The 17,824-nt window shown below is 42.6% G+C and overlaps 1 protein-coding gene across 4 annotated transcripts; it reads left to right on the top strand.

Annotated features, from left to right (window-relative positions):
• Positions 1-3,046: 3,046 nt before the first annotated feature.
• Positions 3,047-17,380, top strand: LOC109882864 (RNA transcription, translation and transport factor protein). Of its 4 annotated transcripts, none has more exons than XM_020474956.2 (8): positions 3,047-3,228; positions 3,792-3,916; positions 4,873-4,972; positions 5,617-5,694; positions 7,830-7,918; positions 8,143-8,211; positions 8,796-8,844; positions 9,088-9,907. In XM_020474956.2, the coding sequence occupies exons 1-8, from the start codon at positions 3,168-3,170 to the stop codon at positions 9,267-9,269; spliced, it is 753 nt and encodes a 250-aa protein (XP_020330545.1). In that variant the 5' UTR covers positions 3,047-3,167; the 3' UTR covers positions 9,270-9,907. The 4 variants fall into 4 exon arrangements, with proteins under 4 accessions (XP_020330545.1, XP_020330543.1, XP_020330547.1 ...); XM_020474954.2 differs by having other exon boundaries at positions 5,608-5,694; positions 9,088-9,878; XM_020474958.2 differs by lacking the exon at positions 9,088-9,907 and adding an exon at positions 16,635-17,380 and having other exon boundaries at positions 3,049-3,228.
• The last annotated feature ends 444 nt before the right edge of the window (positions 17,381-17,824 follow it).

The following is a 17,824-nucleotide window of genomic DNA, read 5'->3' as shown; positions in this document are numbered from 1 at the left end:
TGTAGTGAGTACAGGATCATCTTCAGCTCTAACTTTCAGTGGCTGGTACAGATTACCTTCGGTAGCTTCATGGCCCCTGAGAGATGATTCCTGAAACGCTAGAAGACGGACAGAAACCACTACTTTCCTAAATCAAGACTTTGCTTCAATCTGCTTTATAGCCCTTACTGTAGAACGTTGGGTATCCACGGACTTTGATTGCTGACAGCGAGTGGTAATGGCAACCTTGTGTGCATGGCTGCATGCATGTGAAGAAAACTTATCCAGTGCCTTTTTCCAGTTTCAAAATCCTGAGTGCACAAATGCAGGATCTGCATTTTTTGCAAGAGGTGATTTATTGCTTTTAAAAGCTTTTGTGCAGGAAAAGCACATGATTCCTTTGATACTGGGACTATAGTGGAGCCACTGGAATTCTTTGTACCACCTTTCCTGAAACCGAAGTTTGACAGCTTCTGCTCTACCACTAGTTTTGGCTTTGGCTGATATAGCCTCATCACAGGCCTATTTAGGAAGTACATTTCCTTGGAACAATAACTGCCCCGGGCTTCTCCGCCCATGCCTAGGCTATAGCCTACTCTATTTAATTGAGACCACACTCACACCTGATCACGGGTATGGCTACTGAACTGGAAGCAGCAAGAATGAAGACAGCAACACTTGCTAAGTTTTGCATAGGCCTATAGGCTATCGCCTTCCTTTTAGGAGGAGGATTTACAAGCAGAGACAAATAAATGGGTAATCAATATTTAATGAAAATTAAAGGCGCAAAACTCTCTCACCATAGTAGCCTAACCTATGTGCACGTTGTGCCTTTTTCTTTTAATGATTACATTTGTTGATTGCACTTCGACTCACATTGGTTGAGCGCACTTTTTTCCATTATCAATATTTATTTACAGACACTATAGTAAACAACAGGGTAATCATATTTAAGTTAATATCATATTCAAGTTAACTGCCACTTGATTCTCTGCCCATGTAGGCATTCTACTCTCGTCCCCGCTCTCCAGGCTGCCCTGCCCTAAGCACACCTGCCACCATCATTACGCACACCTGCTTCAATCATCGCGCGCATCAGCAATTCATTGGACTCACCTGGACTCAATGACCTGTGCTATTACCTCCCCTATATCTGTCTGTTCCCCAGCTCTGTTCCCAGCATCAGCATGAATTGTAATTTGTTGTTTTGTTACCCGGTTCTGATACTGTTCCTGTCCTGTTCCATGTCTGTGCTATATTAAATGTTCACTCTCCATACCTGCTTCTCTACTCCAGTGTCGGTTCTTTCAACTCTATTTCAATGAGACCACACATACTAGTCACACTTGAACTCTCACGCCCAACTAGGAGAGGTAGGCTACTGAAGTAGAAGCAGTGAAGTGACTCTTTGAATGATGCAAAAAAAATAGTTTTTAATACAATAGGTTGACTAACGCACACAAAGCGGAAAGAGGACCATTTCCAAATAATCTGTCGAACCCCCCCAAAAATGTCATCCCAAAGTCGTCTGTCTGACCGCCCACTCCCAGCCACATAAAAAAATCTGACCACGTAGCAATGATCCCGCAAGAATGCAGCCTTCTAGTGCAGTCAGTACACAACACTATGCTCATCATGTCTTAGCAGGATCAAATGGTGACAGGGCTCCCAGCAGTGTCAGACAGCCAGGGAAGACCAGTCTACAGAGCTCAGGTGAATTTTGCAGTAGGCCTACATTAACAATATCAGTGAATGACACCAAGTTCCATTTTGAACAGGACAGCAGCTTAAGTTTAAAGCTACAGTCCGGGATCTGGGAATAATGGTCATTTCAACTATTGAACCACTGATTCTATTATTGGACAATATAATGTATGAATGTCGGAAGCCTTGGCCAGGTCGATGAATACAGCTGCACAGTATTGTCTCTTATCGATGGCGGTTATGATATCGTTTAGGACCTTGAGCGTGGCTGAGGTGCACCCACGACCAGCTCTGAAAACCAGATTGCATAGCGGAAAAGGTACCGTGGATTTCGGAATGGTCGGTGATCTGTTAAAAGTGCTTTCCTCACCATTTTAAATAAGCATGCCCCATTCAAAAAATGTAGAACCAGGAAAAGATATAACCCTTGGTTCACTCCAGACCTGACTACCAGCACAAAAACATCCTGTGGCGCACTGCATTAGCATTGAATAGACCCCGGGATATACAACTTTTCAGAGAAGTTAGGAGCCAATATACACAGGCAGTTAGGAAAGCAAAGGCTAGCAGAAATGTGCATCCTGTGGCACCAATTCCAAAAGGTTTTGGGACACTGTAAAGTCCATGGAGAATAAGAGCACCTCCTCCCAGCTGCCCACTGCACCAAGGCTAGGAAACACTGTCACCACCGATAAATCCACGATAGAGAATTTCAATAAGCATTTTTCTATGGCTGGCCATGCTTTCCACCTGGCTACCCCTACCCCAGTCACCAGCCCTGCACCCCCCACAGCAACTTGCCCAAGCCTCCCTCATTTCTCCTTCACCCAAATCCAGATAGCTGATGTTCTGAAAGAGCTGCAAAATCTGGAAAATCAGCCGGGCTAGACAATCTGGTCCCTCTCTTTCTAAAATTATCTGCCGGAATTGTTGAAACCACTATTACTAGCCTATTCAACCTCTCCTTCATATCGTCTGAGATCCCCAAAGATCAAAGGTCATCCCCCTCTTCAAAGTGATAGACACTCTAGACCCAAACTGCTACAGACCTATATCTACCCTGCCTTTCTAAGGTCTTTGAAAGCTATGTTAAAGAACAACCAGGCATCCTCACCTGACAGAATGAGGTCAATATCCTTCCAGGATACCTGGGCCAGGATGCAGCAGAGCGTTTCCATTTTACGGCAAAGGATTTACTTGAGCTACTGGCACAAGCAGTACCACCATCTCATGCCCGGGAGCCCGTGGCGCTATGGAATATGTTTTAGTTTGTGTGGATTAAGCAACCCCACCGCCTTTTCTTTATTGTTCGACCCCTGTACAGTTGGTGGCGGTAATGCACCATAAACACTTGATGCCAACCGCCGTTAAACCCCACAGAAGAAGAAGTCTGCAGGTTTAGCCACATTAGAAGAGTTGTCTCGCTTTCGGGCTAAAAGTTTCTCTAAGGTTAGTTATAAAGCTAGCTAGAACAGCTTGTCAACATGTTTCGAAGAAAACTTACAGCTTTGGATTACCATAACCCCTCTGGGTTTGACTGTAAAGGTAGCTATAAAACCACGACAAACGAGTTATCTGCTAATGAATGACGTACATGTTCAGAGCTAGCCATGGCCATGCTCAAATATGTTAGTTAGCATCTAACGTTACATTTTGACTAACAAGCTCTTACTCTGTCTAAAACATTTCAATACAGCCACGCCTGTAATATGTATTTAGGCTTTGTTTATATTGGCTGCGTTTATGTCATTAAAAATTATTAACGTGATTCGTGTTAGGTGGTCAGGTTTTGTACTTGTGTGCATTAGCTCAGGTAACGTTAGCTAATTAACTAGCTTTTTGGGAGCTTACTAACAGTGCCAAACAGGCAGTGGAGGCCGAGAACCTAACTAGGTTAGGGGTGGCATCGGAAATTGGTACAGTATCTATGCCTTGTTTCTTTGTATTGTGACTAGTCGTATGTGAATTTCAGCCGGTTGTATATACAAACTATAATTTCATATTAAAGGAAAACCTACTACCACTGGCACATTTATGCAGGTCAGTTAGCTTTGCAGAGTGAATCTAGCTATGTGTCACTGATTTAGCTAATATTCTGTTTTGCACAGATGAGACAGAGTTCAGGAATTTCATTGTGTGGCTGGAGGACCAGAAAATCAGACACTACAAAATTGAAGACCGGGGCAACCTGAGGAATATCCCCAGCTCGGGATGGCCCAAGTCCTTTGAGCAGGTGAGCAGCAAGGCTAGTTACAGTTACTATACTGGAATCAACCCATGGGTCAGAAAAAGTGTTGTTCATATTACATCAAAGTAACACGACATGGAGTGTGTTCAGTAGGGTGCACTGTAGCAATACATTTTGCAATGTATCTGTGTCCTTTCTTATTGGAGAAGTTTATGTAGTATCTCCATGTGTTATAACATTTTCTCCTTACTGAACCATGGTGGGGCTCTTTTCCCACTTTATCACCATATCAATTATCAATGTGTTCTCTCAACCCCTTCCCTAACTTGTTTACATCATGAGCAAAACAATCAAGCCAGTTCAGTTGTCGAATGCTGCAGATCGAAATTCCATGAATAGACTTAATTAGTTCTTCTAAATGTTGGAGAGGCATGTTTGTCCTACGTTAGCCTACATCTATCTGAACATTCCAAAACGTGTCCTGTTCAACGTGCCCCAAGATCAGTCAGTAGTCCTAAAAATGCTTAAATGCTCATAGTAAGCTGATTTACCACCCTCATCACTGGTCTCCATAGCTGTGATACACTCTTCTTCATTGAAGAACCTCCATTGGGGTTGTGAAGTTACCATCCCTGTTCCCTGACCAGAAAGCGCCCTCTGTCCTCGAATCCTCGTTCCAACTGCCATTTTTGAGAGAGCGGTAAGGGGAGGATGGGACGAGGAAAGACTACTGTGACACAACCCGTCAGCGCTTGTTTTAGTTTTTCCAGTGCAAAATGTTTTCTACTGTGTGCGCTGATGAATAAACCCCTGGCCCCAAGTGCTCTGAAAAACAGAACAGCTAGTAACAGCAACATTCCGATGGATGTGAACCGCTGAAGAAGCGTGTATCACAGCTATGATCTCAGGCACCTGGTATACACGGTACACCTATTCAGGAGGGCACACTGGGGCAAGTTTTCTCCCTACGGAACATGAGCCTGACTCTGTTTCCTATGCAGTATCTTCAAGATGTGAATTGCCCATTCACTGTCGAAGAGAGACAGGAGTCAGTGGACTGGTTGCTGGGTCTAGCCGTTCGGTTGGAATATGGTGACAATGGTACAGTATTTTCTCTCTTTTGCTTTATTCAAAAAAATGTGGCCATATGATTCGGTGCCCATTGTTTGTACTTGGGCTACTTGTTGTGGCATATTACTAGTTTAACTATTGTAGTCCATTGAAGATGACAATACAGTATATTTTCAACCAACCTTTACTTGGAGATGCCGTGTAGCAGGGGAACTCAACTCTTACCCAATGAGATCCGGAGCCTGCTAGTTTTCTGTTCTACCTGATAATTAATTGCACCCACCTGGTGTGCCAGGTCTAAATCAGTCCCGACTTTTTCTTTTTTTAAGCAGTGGAACTGGCTTCGCGGTCCGGAGTTGAGTTTGAGGGCTGTACTGTATAGTATTGTTGTGGGGGTGGTGGTGGTCATGCGTCCTTTAGCCACTAGATGGCATCATTGTCTTAACAGTGGCATCTTGGGCTGCTCTGCCATAAGGGATAATCTAGTTGTGGTTCCACCCTCTCTTGCCATACACTGTATTGTCATCGTTCAGGAATGTTAAATATATGTGCTTATACACTACTAAAGCAAGTCTTTGTTGTAAAAACAGTTTGATGGTGGTAGTATGTAGTTATTGGGGGGCATGGACTAAGTGGTCACTGTCTGGATGTTGTGTGTCCTACTGGCTCCCCAGTTGAGAAGTACAAGAATTGCCCGCCAGCCACAGCCACCGAGGCAGCGAAACCCTCGGATCCCCTCATCCATCTGGACAGTGAGCATAACCACTCCTTCCTCTTTACTCCTTTCTCTGTCCCTGATGTTCTGTGATAGAATCGTTTTATTCTATAGAAACCAGTGAAAAACGTAGTACTAAAGTGGGTTAGCTCAACCGTATCTGGGCCAGACCACCAGACTTATTAGACACTCTAATGTACTTGTCCTCTTGCTCTGTTGTGCATCAGGGCTTCCCACTCTTTCTATTCTGGTTAGAGACAGTTTGTGCTGTTCTGTGAAGGCAGTAGTACACAGCGTTGTATGAGATCTTCAGTTTCTTGGCAATTTCTTGCATGGAATAGCCTTCATTTCTCCGAACGAGAATAGACTGAGTTTCAGAAGAAAATTACTTGTTTCTGGCCATTTTGAGCCTGTAATCGAACTCACAAATGCTGATGCTCCAGATACTCAACTGGTCTGTAAATGCAGTTGTATTGCTTCTTTAATCAGAACAGTTTTCAATTGTGCTAACATAATTGCAAAAGGGTTTTCTAATGATCAATTAGCCCTTTAAAATAATAAACTTGGATTAGCTAACACAATGTGCCATTGGAACACAGGAGTGATGGTTGCTGATAATTGGCCTATGTAAATATTCCATTCCATTTTTTATGTTGTACAATAGTAATTTACAACATTAACAATGTCTACACTACACTGTGTTTCTGGTCAATGTTGTTATTTTAATGGACAAAAAATTAGCTTTTCTTTCAGAAACAAGGACATTTCTAAGTGACCTCAAACCTTTGAACAGTTGTGTGTGTGTGGTACCAGTCAAAAGTTTGGACACACCTACTCGTTCTATTTTCTACATTGTAGAATAATAGTGAAGACATCAAAACTATGAAATAACACATGGAATCATGTAGTAACCATTTTTTTTTAAAATCAAAATGTTATATTTGAGTGTTGAAAGTAGCCACCCTTTGCCTTGATGACAGCTTTGCATACTCTTGGCATTCTCTCAACCAGCTTCATGGGGTTGTCACCTGGAATCCATTTAAATTAACAGGTGTGCCTTGTTAAAAGTATATTTGTGGAATTTCTTTCCTTAATGCGTTTGAGCCAAACAGTTGTAGGGGTGGTATACAGAAGATAGCCATATTTTGTAAAATACCAAGTCCATATTATGGCTTGAACATCTCAAATAAGCAAATGGAAACGACAGTCCATCATTACTTTAAGACATTAAGGTTATGAGGAAACTGGCTCTCAAATTATGAGGAAACTGGCTCTCATGAGGACCGTCACCACCCATCAGAATGATTGCAATACAGTCTGCTTTCTCTATGATTTGCTTGACCTTCACTTGAACTCTGCATCCAGCAAATAAGTAGATAAAGCATGTCTGGTTGGAGAGGTGTAAGCTGGACGAAAAACATTCAGATCTCTTCCAATACACATTGCCTGTGAGCATCAGAGGTGAACCAGTTGCATACTCAGCTCGAGAAAGACATTCATCAGCATTTCTGACTTCGTCCCTCCATTGAGTCAAAAAACTAAATCTGATCCAGGAGGACCATGAGCTGTTGCTATCGATAAGGTGTCTGATTCATCATTTTCACCTCGAATAGAGGTAGAGGGACTTTTGTCAGAGGTTGCTTGTTGTGAGCGCTGAGGGAACTGTATGCACTTGGCCAGATGATTCTGCATCTTTGTTGCATTCTTGACACATGATGATTGGACACAGTATTTGCAAATGTACACAAATGCCCAAGAGGGTTAAGGCAGTGCTGGAAAATTATGGTGGCCATACAAAATATTGACACTTTGGGCCCCAATTTGGACATTTTTACTTAGGGGTGTACTCACTTTTGTTGCCAGCGGTTTAGACATTAATGGCTGTGTGTTGAGTTATTTTGAGGGGACAGCAAATGTACACTTATACAAGCTGTACACTCACTACTTTACATTGTAGGAAAGTGTCATTTCTTCAGTGTTGTCACATGAAAAGATATACTCAAATATTTACAAAACTGTGAGGGGTGTACTCACTTTTGTGATATACTGTATATTACGCACATACACAGAATCGCACCAACGGGGACAGTTGTGACTCCAGCTGACTTCATGAATGTAACTGAGTCAACAGCCTCCATGTTGTGTTGACAATAAGTGTGTGTGCTCCTCAAGGCAGCAACCCAGACTTTAAGGCTGGTGTCTTAGGCCTGGCTAGCCTGCTGAAGATCCAGCGTCACGACGACTACCTGGTCATGCTGAAGGTGAGAACCCGCGGCAACCGAGACCCATATCCGACGTACTAATATCCATTTCACACTACTGAGCCAAGCCTAGCTGTAGTGCGAGGGCCTGGTTACTCACCCAAAATATCTGAGCCAGTTCAGATCGGCACTTTACTAATTTCTTATCAACAGGGTATAAATGACGAACCTGTGCTGATGTCAGATTTGATAACAATGGTGTGGTCATTTCCCTTGTCTAACAGGCTATAAGGATCCTTATCCAAGAGAGGCTGACTCCAGAAGCCATAGCCAAGGCCAGCCAGTCTAAAGAGGTGATTTACTTTTGAAGATTGAGTCTTTGACTGACTGAGATCCACCTACACATTTAGGCTTCATCAAAATGTGATTCTAAAGAGTACCCGCAATATTTCATACCTGGGTCCAAACAGTATTTTTTTTTTCATTTACGTTGAATTGAGCCTGCCTGGTGTGCCAGATGGACAGGTTTTGCACTGGGAAAGCTCAATTAAGCGCAGAGTGTATTTGAAAGAAAACAAATGTAATTTGATCCCAATCTGACATGATAATACATTGGAACTCTCAGCACGTTACTGCTCAGGGCCCGTATGTATCAAGCATCTGAGTACTAATTCAGGATAAATTTAGCTTTTTGAATCACAATGAATAGGATCGAACGTGGACCTGATCCTACATCAGCACTCCTACTCTGAGATGCTTAATACATACGGCCCCATAGTATGATTAGGTAAGGCCTGTGTTGAGTGGTGTTGGAGTTGTCTAGGTGGCTATGGTATTTTAAGTGGCCGCACATACAGTATATTGGCACTTAATGTGTCCGGATTTTCTTTTAATTGCCGTGATGTATTTCTTCCTGTTTTTGCCTCGTCTCCTCAAGGGTCTCCCTGTGGCCTTGGACAAGCACATCCTCGGCTTTGATACCGGAGGTGAGTGCTCACAGTCGAGTTTTTGAAGTAATACACACAAACTCATTTTTAAACCATGTGCCTTGTCATCCTTAATTTCCTCATAAATGGACTTGACTAAATTACATTTTAAACACTTAATTCTCCCATGTTCTTGTGCCCAAGGCAATTATAATAATCTAAATTGTTTCCAAACATTCTGTCCTATTGATATGATAGACATGGCATTTATCTTGACTGTACTGTTGATGTAATACTCTGTAGGATTGCTTGGGTGGGTATGGCCATCACATTGTGTCAAGATCTGTTCCAGATCTGTTGGAGACACATCTGCGCAAAGGAAACAAGGCATGGAACGTGTCATTGTGGAGACTACAGTGGTTCTTCCTGTAAAAGTTGCAGTACACCTTGCGGGCTGCCGCAGAATTCAGTGGCACGTTATTTAAGTGTCAGCCATTGTTGCATTAATGCTAGTTAGTGCTAGTTTGACCACCAGAGGGCTTCTTTGAGAAGCATTTGACAGTCTAATATTGGCTATACTAGAGAATTTGAAACCTTTTTTGTAAGAACCAAGTATATGGGATTTATTTTAAGCAATGTTGCTTAATATTATGGTGTTTCCATTCCAAGAAAAATGAAACATTCAGGGAAAATGGTGCTGTACAACGTGATTGGTCGGGAGTAGGTTACAGTACTAAGACTAAAATTATCCTAACATTTCCACACCCTCATTGTAGTCTAACCAATAACCAAACAGATATTCAGTTAAAAATCTAATTGATTTATCAAGACCATGCTTGTTGTCGAGCAGCACGTAACGTTGCTGAAATAGTTCACCACGCGGGTAAGCTTTTGCTTCAAATCCTATTGCTTCTATCTTCAATATGCTTTAAATGCTACAATGTCACAAATAATTTAACACACAATTCTTAACTCTGAGAAGGATAATAGGAGGTGATCTGCACTGCTTATTAACTTCTTATGGACGTCCCACCTGGCCAACATCAAGCTACAGTATTTTAAATATTTAACTTTCATAAAATCAAAGTGTATAACATAAAAATAAAGCTTAACTTCTTGTTAACCGTGCTTCATTGGTCTGTTCCGCTTGATGGCCCTCCGACCTGCAATCATTTTCTATGTTTTTTTGTGTGTTCCCTTGTAGTGTATCTTATTTCCCGTTTTACTATCGTCCTGGGCTTATAGATCGCGTCAATCCTTCATTAGATGAACCGCAACATGTCGGCTAAAGCGATTTATTTTATTGAACCATTATTTACAGTGGCTGCGAAAGTATTCACCCCCCTTGGCATTTTTCCTGTTTTGTTGTCTTACAACCTGGAATTAAAATAAATTTTAAAAAAATTGGGGGGGGGGTTTGTATCCTTTGATTTAGACAACATGCCTACCACTTTCAACCCCCCCCCCCCCCCCCCAAAAGTCAATACTTTGTAGATCCACCTTTTGCAGCAATCACAGCTGCAAGTCTCTTGGTATGTCTCTATAAGTTTGGCACATCTAGCTACTGGGATTGTTGCCCATTCTTCAAGGCAAAACTGCTCCAGCTTCTTCAAGTTGGATGGGTTCCGCTGGTGTACAGCAATCTGTAGGTCATACCACAGATTCTCAATTGGAATGAGGTTGGGCCTTGACTAGGCCATTCTAAGACATTTAAATGTTTCCCCTTAACCTCTCTGAACTACCGATACCGGATCCGGGAGCGTGACTACACCCTCAGGCTCATTACCATAACGCAACGTTAACAATTTATAAAAATCGCAAATGAAATGAAATAAATATGCCTGCTCTCAAGCTTAGCCTTTTCTTAACAACACTGTCATCTCAGATTTTCAAAATATGCTTTTGAACCATAGAAAATCAATCATTTGTGTAAGAGTGTTGATGGCTAGCTTAGCATTTAGCATAGCATTTAGCAAATAACATTTTCACAAAAAACAGCAAAGGAATCAAATAAAATAATTTACCTTTGAAGAACTTCAGATGTTTCAATGAGGAGACTCTCAGTTACATAGCAGATGTCCAGTTTTTCCTGAAAGATTCTTTGTGTAGGACAAACCGCTCCGTTTTGTTACTACACATTTGGCTACCGAAACTAACCGAAAATTCAGTCACCAAAACGTCGAACTTTTTTCCGAATTAACTCCATAATATCGACCGAAACATGGCAAACGTTGTTTGAATCAATCCTCAAGGTGTTTTTTCACATATCTCTTCATTGATATGCCGTTCGTGGAAGCATGGTTTTTCTCAGAATCCCATGGAAAAATACCAGCAGCTGAGTTTTGCGCACCAATTTCCACGCAGGACACGGTGCGGACACTTGGAAAATGTAGTCTCTTATGGTCAATTTTCCAATGATATGCCTGCAAATACGTCACAATGCTCCAGACCCCTTGGGGAAACGATAGAAAGGGTAGGCTCATTCCTGTCGCATTCACAGCCATATAAGGAGATGATGCAAATCGGAGCCTCAGAAATCCTGTTCATTTCCTGGTTGCAGAAACATCTTGGTGAAAATCTTCGCAGTTCTGGAAACGTCAGTGTGTCTTCTTTCCAAAGCTATCAATTCCATGCATAGTCGAGCATCTTTTTGTGACAAAATATTGCGCTTAAAACGGGAACGTCTTTTTATCCAAAAATGAAATAGCGCCCCCCTAAGCTTAAGAGGTTTTAAGCAATGGCTTTTTTCCTGGCCACTCTTCCATAAAAGCCCAGCTCTGTGGAGTGTATGGCTTAAAGTGGTCCTATAGACAAATACTCCAATCTCCACTGTGGAGCTTTGCAGCTCATCTTTGGGTTCTTTGTTAACTCTCTGATTAACCTTTCGAGGGCAGAAGTTCCGCTAGCGGAACCCCTCGACAACATTCCGCTGAAAAGGCAGTGTGCGAAATTCAAATATATTTTGGGGAAATATGTAACTTTCACACACAAGTCCAATACAGCAAATGAAAGATAAACATCTTGTTAATCTACCCACCGTGTCCTATTTCAAAAAATGCTTTACAGTGAAAGCACAACACAGCCAAGTCAAAAAAACACAGCCATTTTTCCAGCCAAAGATGGGAGTCACAAAAAGCAGAGATATACAGTGGGGCAAAAAAGCATTTTATCAGCCACCAATTGTGCAAGTTCTCCCACTTAAAAAGATGAGGGGCCTGTAATTTTCATCATAGGTACACTTCAAATATGACAGACAAAATGAGAGAAAAAATCCAGAAAATCACATAGGATTTTTAATGAATTTATTTGCAAATTATGGTGGAAAATAAGTATTTGGTCACCTACAAACAAGCAAGATTTCTGGCTCTCACAGACCTGTAACTTCTTCTTTAAGAGGCTCCTCTGTCCTCCACTCATTACCTGTATTAATGGCACCTGTTTGATCTTGTTATCAGTATAAAAGACACCTGTCCACAACCTCATACAGTCACACTCCAAACTCCACTATGGCCAAGACCAAAGAGCTGTCAAAGGACACCAGAAACAAAATTGTAGACCTGCACCAGGCCGTGAAGACTGAATCTGCAATAGGTAAGCAGCTTGGTTTGAAGAAATCAACTGTGGGAGCAATTATTAGGAAATGGAATACATACAAGACCACTGATAATCTCCCTCGATCTGGGGCTCCACGCAAGATCTCACCCCGTGGGGTCAAAATGATCACAAGAACGGCGAGCAAAAATCCCAGAACCACACGGGGGGCCCTAGTGAATGACCTGCAGAGAGCTGGGACCAAAGTAACAAAGCCTACACAAAGCCTATCAGTAACACACTATGCCGCCAGGGACTCAAATCATGCAGTGCCAGACGTGTCCCCCTGCTTAAGCCAGTACATGTCCAGGTCTGTCTGAAGTTTGCTAGAGAGCATTTGGATGATCCAGAAGAAGATTGGGAGAATGCCATATGGTCAGATGAAACAAATACACTGCTCCAAAAAATAAAGGGAACACTTAAACACAATGTAACTCCAAGTCAATCACACTTAGGAAGCAACACTGACAAATTTCACATACTGTTGTGCAAATGGAATAGACAACAGGTGGAAATTATAGGCAATTAGCAAGACACCCAATAAAGGAGTGGTTCTGCAGGTGCTGACCACAGACCACTTCTCAGTTCCTATGCTTCCTGGCTGATGTTTTGGTCACTTTTGAATGCTGGCGGTGCTTTCACTCTAGTGGTAGCATGAGACGGAGTCTACAACCCACACAAGTGGCTCAGGTAGTGCAGCTCATCCAGGATGGCACATCAATGCGAGCTGTGGCAAGAAGGTTTGCTGTGTCTGTCAGCGTAGTGTCCAGAGCATGGAGGTGCTACCAGGAGACAGGCCAGTATATCAGGAGACGTGGAGGAGGCCGTAGGAGGGCAACAACCCAGCAGCAGGACCGCTACCTCTGCCTTTGTGCAAGGAGGAGCAGGAGGAGCACTGCCAGAGCCCTGCAAAATGACCTCCAGCAGGCCACAAATGTGCATGTGTCTGCTCAAACGGTCAGAAACAGACTCCATGAGGGTGGTATGAGTGCCTGACATCCACATGTGGGGGTTGTGCTTACAGCCCAACACTGTGCAGGATGTTTGGCATTTGCCAGAGAACACCAAGATTGGCAAATTCGCCACTGGCGCCCTGTGCTCTTCACAGATGAAAGCAGGTTCACACTGAGCACATGTGACAGACGTGACAGAGTCTGGAGACGCCGTGGAGAACGTTCTGCTGCCTGCAACATCCTCCAGCATGACCGGTTTGGCGGTGGGTCAGTCATGGTGTGGGGTGGCATTTCTTTGGGGGGCCGCAAAGCCCTCCATGTGCTCGCCAGAGGTAGCCTGACTGCCATTAGGTACCGAGTGGAGATCCTCAGATCCCTTGTGAGACCTTATGCTGGTGCGGTTGGCCCTGGGTTCCTCCTAATGCAAGACAATGCTAGACCTCATGTGGCTGGAGTGTGTCAGCAGTTCCTGCAAGAGGAAGGCATTGCTGCTATGGACTGGCCCGCCCGTTCCCCAGACCTGAATCCAATTGAGCACATCTGGGACATAATGTCTCGCTCCATTGCACCACAGACTGTCCAGGAGATGCATTAGTCCAGGTCTGGGAGGAGATCCCTCAGGAGACCATCCGCCACTTCGTAAGAAGCATTTCAAGGTCCTGGAGTGGCCTAGCCAGTCTCCAGATCTCAACCCCATAGAAAATCTTTGGAGGGAGTTGAAAGTCCGTGTTGCCCAGCAACAGCCCCAAAACATCACTGCTCTAGAGATCTGCATGGAGGAATGGGCCAAAATACCAGCAACAGTGTGTGAAGACAAAGTATTGAGAAACTTTTGTTATTGACCAAATACTTATTTTCCACCATAATTTGCAAATAAATTCATTAAAAATCCTACAATGTGATTTTTTCATCTTCATCAGATGACACTGATGGGACATCATGTTACACAATGCATGTATGTTTTGTTCGATAATGTGCATATTTATATCCAAAAATCTCATTTTACATTGGCGCGTTACGTGCAGTTATGTTTTGATTCCAAAACATCTGGTGATTTTGCAGAAATACTCATCATAATATTGATTAAAGATACAACTGTTATTCACAGAATTAAAGTTAGACTTCTCCAACCGCTGTGTCAGATTTCAAAAACTTTACGGAAAAAGCATAATCTGAGAACGGCGCTCAGAGCCCAAAATAGCCAGTGAAATATCCGCCATTTGACTCAACAGAAGTTAGAAATAACACCATAAGTATTCACTTACCTTTGATCTTCATCAGAAGGCACTCTCAGGAATCCTAGTTCGTCAATAAATGACTGATTTGTTCCATAAAGTCCATAATTTATGTCCAAATGGCCACTTGTTGTTAGCGTGTTCAGCCCAGTAATCCATCTTCATGAGGCGCAGGCACTTCGTCCAGACAAAAACTCAAAGTTCCATTACAGTCCTGATGTATGGAATCAACCGTTAGGATGTTTTTAACATAAAACATCAATGTTCCAACCGGAGAATTCCTATGTCTGAAGAAAAGCACTGGAACGAGAGTTAACTCTGTCGGGAGCGCGCGTCATGAGACCAAGGCACAATGCCAGACCAGTGACTCAAACAGGTCTCATGAGCCCCTCCTTTATAGTAGAATCCTCATTCAAGTTTCTAAAGACTGTTGACATCTAGTGGAAGCTGTAGGAAGTGCATATTTGTCCATATCCCACTGTGTATTCGGTAGGCCAAGCTTTGAAAAACTTCAAACCTCAATGTCCCACTTCCTGGTTGGATTTTTCTCAGGTTTTCGCCTGTCATATGAGTTCTTTTATACTCAGACATCATTCAAACAGTTTTAGAAACGTCAGAGTTTTCTATCCAATGCTAATAATAATATGCATATATTAGCATCTGGGAAAGAGTAGGAGGCAGTTCACTCTGGGCACGCTATTCATCCAACAGTGAAAATGCTGCCCCCTATCCCAAAAGAGTTCATGCCCTCCTTGCCTGGTCTGTGAGTTGGTGGGCAGCCCTCTCTTGGCAGGTTTGTTGTGGTGCCGAATTCTTTCCATTTTTTAAATAATGGATTTAATGGTGCTCCGTGGGATGTTCAAAGTTTCTGATATTTTTTTATAACCCAACCCTGATCTGTACTTCTCCACAACTTTGTCCGTGACCTGTTTGGAGAGTTCCTTGGTCTTCATGGTGCCGCTTGCTTGGTGGTGCCGCATGCTTGGTGGTGTTGCAGACTCTGGGGCTTTTCAGAACAGGTGTGTGTGTGTATATATATACACATATACTGAGATCATGAGACAGATCATGTGACACTTAGATTGCTCACAGGTGGACTTTAATTAATTGTGACTTCTGAAGGTAATTTGTTGCACCAGAGCTTATTTAAGGGCTTCATAAAAGGGGGGGGGTGAATACATATGCATGCACCACTTTTCATTTTTTTCTATCATTTTTTGGAACAAGTTTTTATTTCACTTCACCAATTTGGACTATTTTGTGTATGTCCATTACATGAAATTCAAATAAAAATCCATTTAAATTACAGGTTGTAATGCAACAAAATAGAAAAAACGCCAAGGGGGATGAATAGGCACTGTAACTAGGCAAGTCAGTTAAGAACAAACTCTTATTTACAATGACAGCCAAACTCGGACGACGCGTGGCCAATTGTGAGCCGCCCTATGGGACTCCCTATCACGGCCGGCTGTGATACACCCTGGATTCGAACCAGGGACTGTAGTAAATGCCAATTGCACTGAGACCGCTGCGCCACTCGGGAGCCATGCCATATGTTTTTCAGAACATTAACCATGTGTGTTCTCTTTTTGCACTGTTGTGCACTGTTGATCCAATGATTCGTCTGACAAACAAATAACTTTGCGTCCTTCAGGCACAGACATGGATCAAAGCTGACGAGTATGTTTTATTATTAACTAAAACATAAAGATGTTGATGAAGAAGCCACATTTGCCTTGGGATCCATCCTAGTTGGTATTCATGAGTTTTTTTCGGTGCAGCCCTTAGTCCACTGATCTCAATGGATGGTTGTCGGCATCGTTGTGTGCTCTGCAAAAATACATTCATGTTTTTAGTACACAATTATTGATTTTATTACACAGTATGCCTACACATTGATAGGCTATATAATTTATTTAAGAAAAATGCACTGAAACTGAAATGCCTCTTTTTAGTTTTGGTGATCCTCTCAGCTCCGGCTCATTTTCAAGTCCTCCGCTGATCACCGACTGAGCATAATCTCTTCCTCTGTAATATGGCCTCTAACGGTGTGTGCCTCCTTTCTCTGCAGACGCCACCCTGAACGAAGCGGCTCAGATCCTACGTCTACTCCACATCGAGGAGCTACGTGACCTGCAGACCCGGATCAATGAGGCCATCGTAGCCGTCCAGGCCGTAATTGCAGACCCGAAGACAGACCACCGCCTGGGCAAGGTCGGCAGATGACCTGGCCTGCCTGACCCCTTGACCTCTGCCTTTAACCCCCAACAGTCTGTGAAAAAGAAGTACCACACAAACTATTACATGGATATTGGTCCAAGACCTTGTCCTTATTTTATTTTAGTCCAACAACTAGGACTAAGCCTTTGAGTTTAATTTTTTTTTTTTTGGATTTGGGACGGTTGGAATGAAGTGGACTAGTTATTTTTTGTTTTTGAGAAAGAAATGCATTTGTCGCATGAGTGTTGTTGGAATGAGAATGTATGAAATACATTGGGGGGGAAGAAACGTTGGTTTGTGTTCATATGAAATTGGAAGTGCTATCAGATTCTGTGCTGAAATTACCCTTGGAGATGGAATCAGCGATAAAAAAGTCAGGAATTACATCTTAGGAAATATAAAGGATAAAAAAACTGGAAGAACAAATATTTGACAAATGTGGTGAAATACAAAATTATTAGTGCACAGAATACCCAAATACTGCATTGCTGTGTGTTCATTCAATACACATGGATAGATATAACTGGACTTGTGGCTCAAAGATCTAGTTTTATTTTATATAGAAAGGTAAGAGGTAAATAAATTTACAAAACTTTATTTGCGGGGGAGGGAGGTCACAGTTGACGTCTGGAAATGTATTTGTGGTGGTTGGTGAAATCCTTGCTTTGTCGCAAGAGTCCATTCGACGCCTCTGTAGAAGTCTATGACAGAAGGGTTCTCACAGAGGAAAGCACTTCAAGACTCGCCCGAAATAGCACCATAAAACGATCCCCTATCATTAGTCTCCCTGCATCAGATAACTACATTAAGTCACAGGACAGTGAACATCCTTGACAACTACACCACACTCGGCTATCATCAGCCACAGAACAAACATTACTTTCCAAACTTGTTATTTTTGACATCCGTAAATACCAGGGGAGAATGACTGCCCCATCTCATTGAAAATGAGTGAGAATGAAAATCTTTGTGGTCAATCAGTGTAAAAAAATCCCCCCAAAAAATCAAGGGCAATAATGGTACGAATAATTTAAGCTAGTA

The sequence above is a fragment of the Oncorhynchus kisutch genome, linkage group LG7 (assembly GCF_002021735.2).
Source record: "Oncorhynchus kisutch isolate 150728-3 linkage group LG7, Okis_V2, whole genome shotgun sequence".
In the NCBI taxonomy this organism is placed as follows: Eukaryota; Metazoa; Chordata; class Actinopteri; order Salmoniformes; family Salmonidae; genus Oncorhynchus; species Oncorhynchus kisutch.
The sequence above is the reverse complement of the archived record's forward strand: the minus strand, read 5'-3'. Positions and strand labels throughout refer to the sequence as shown.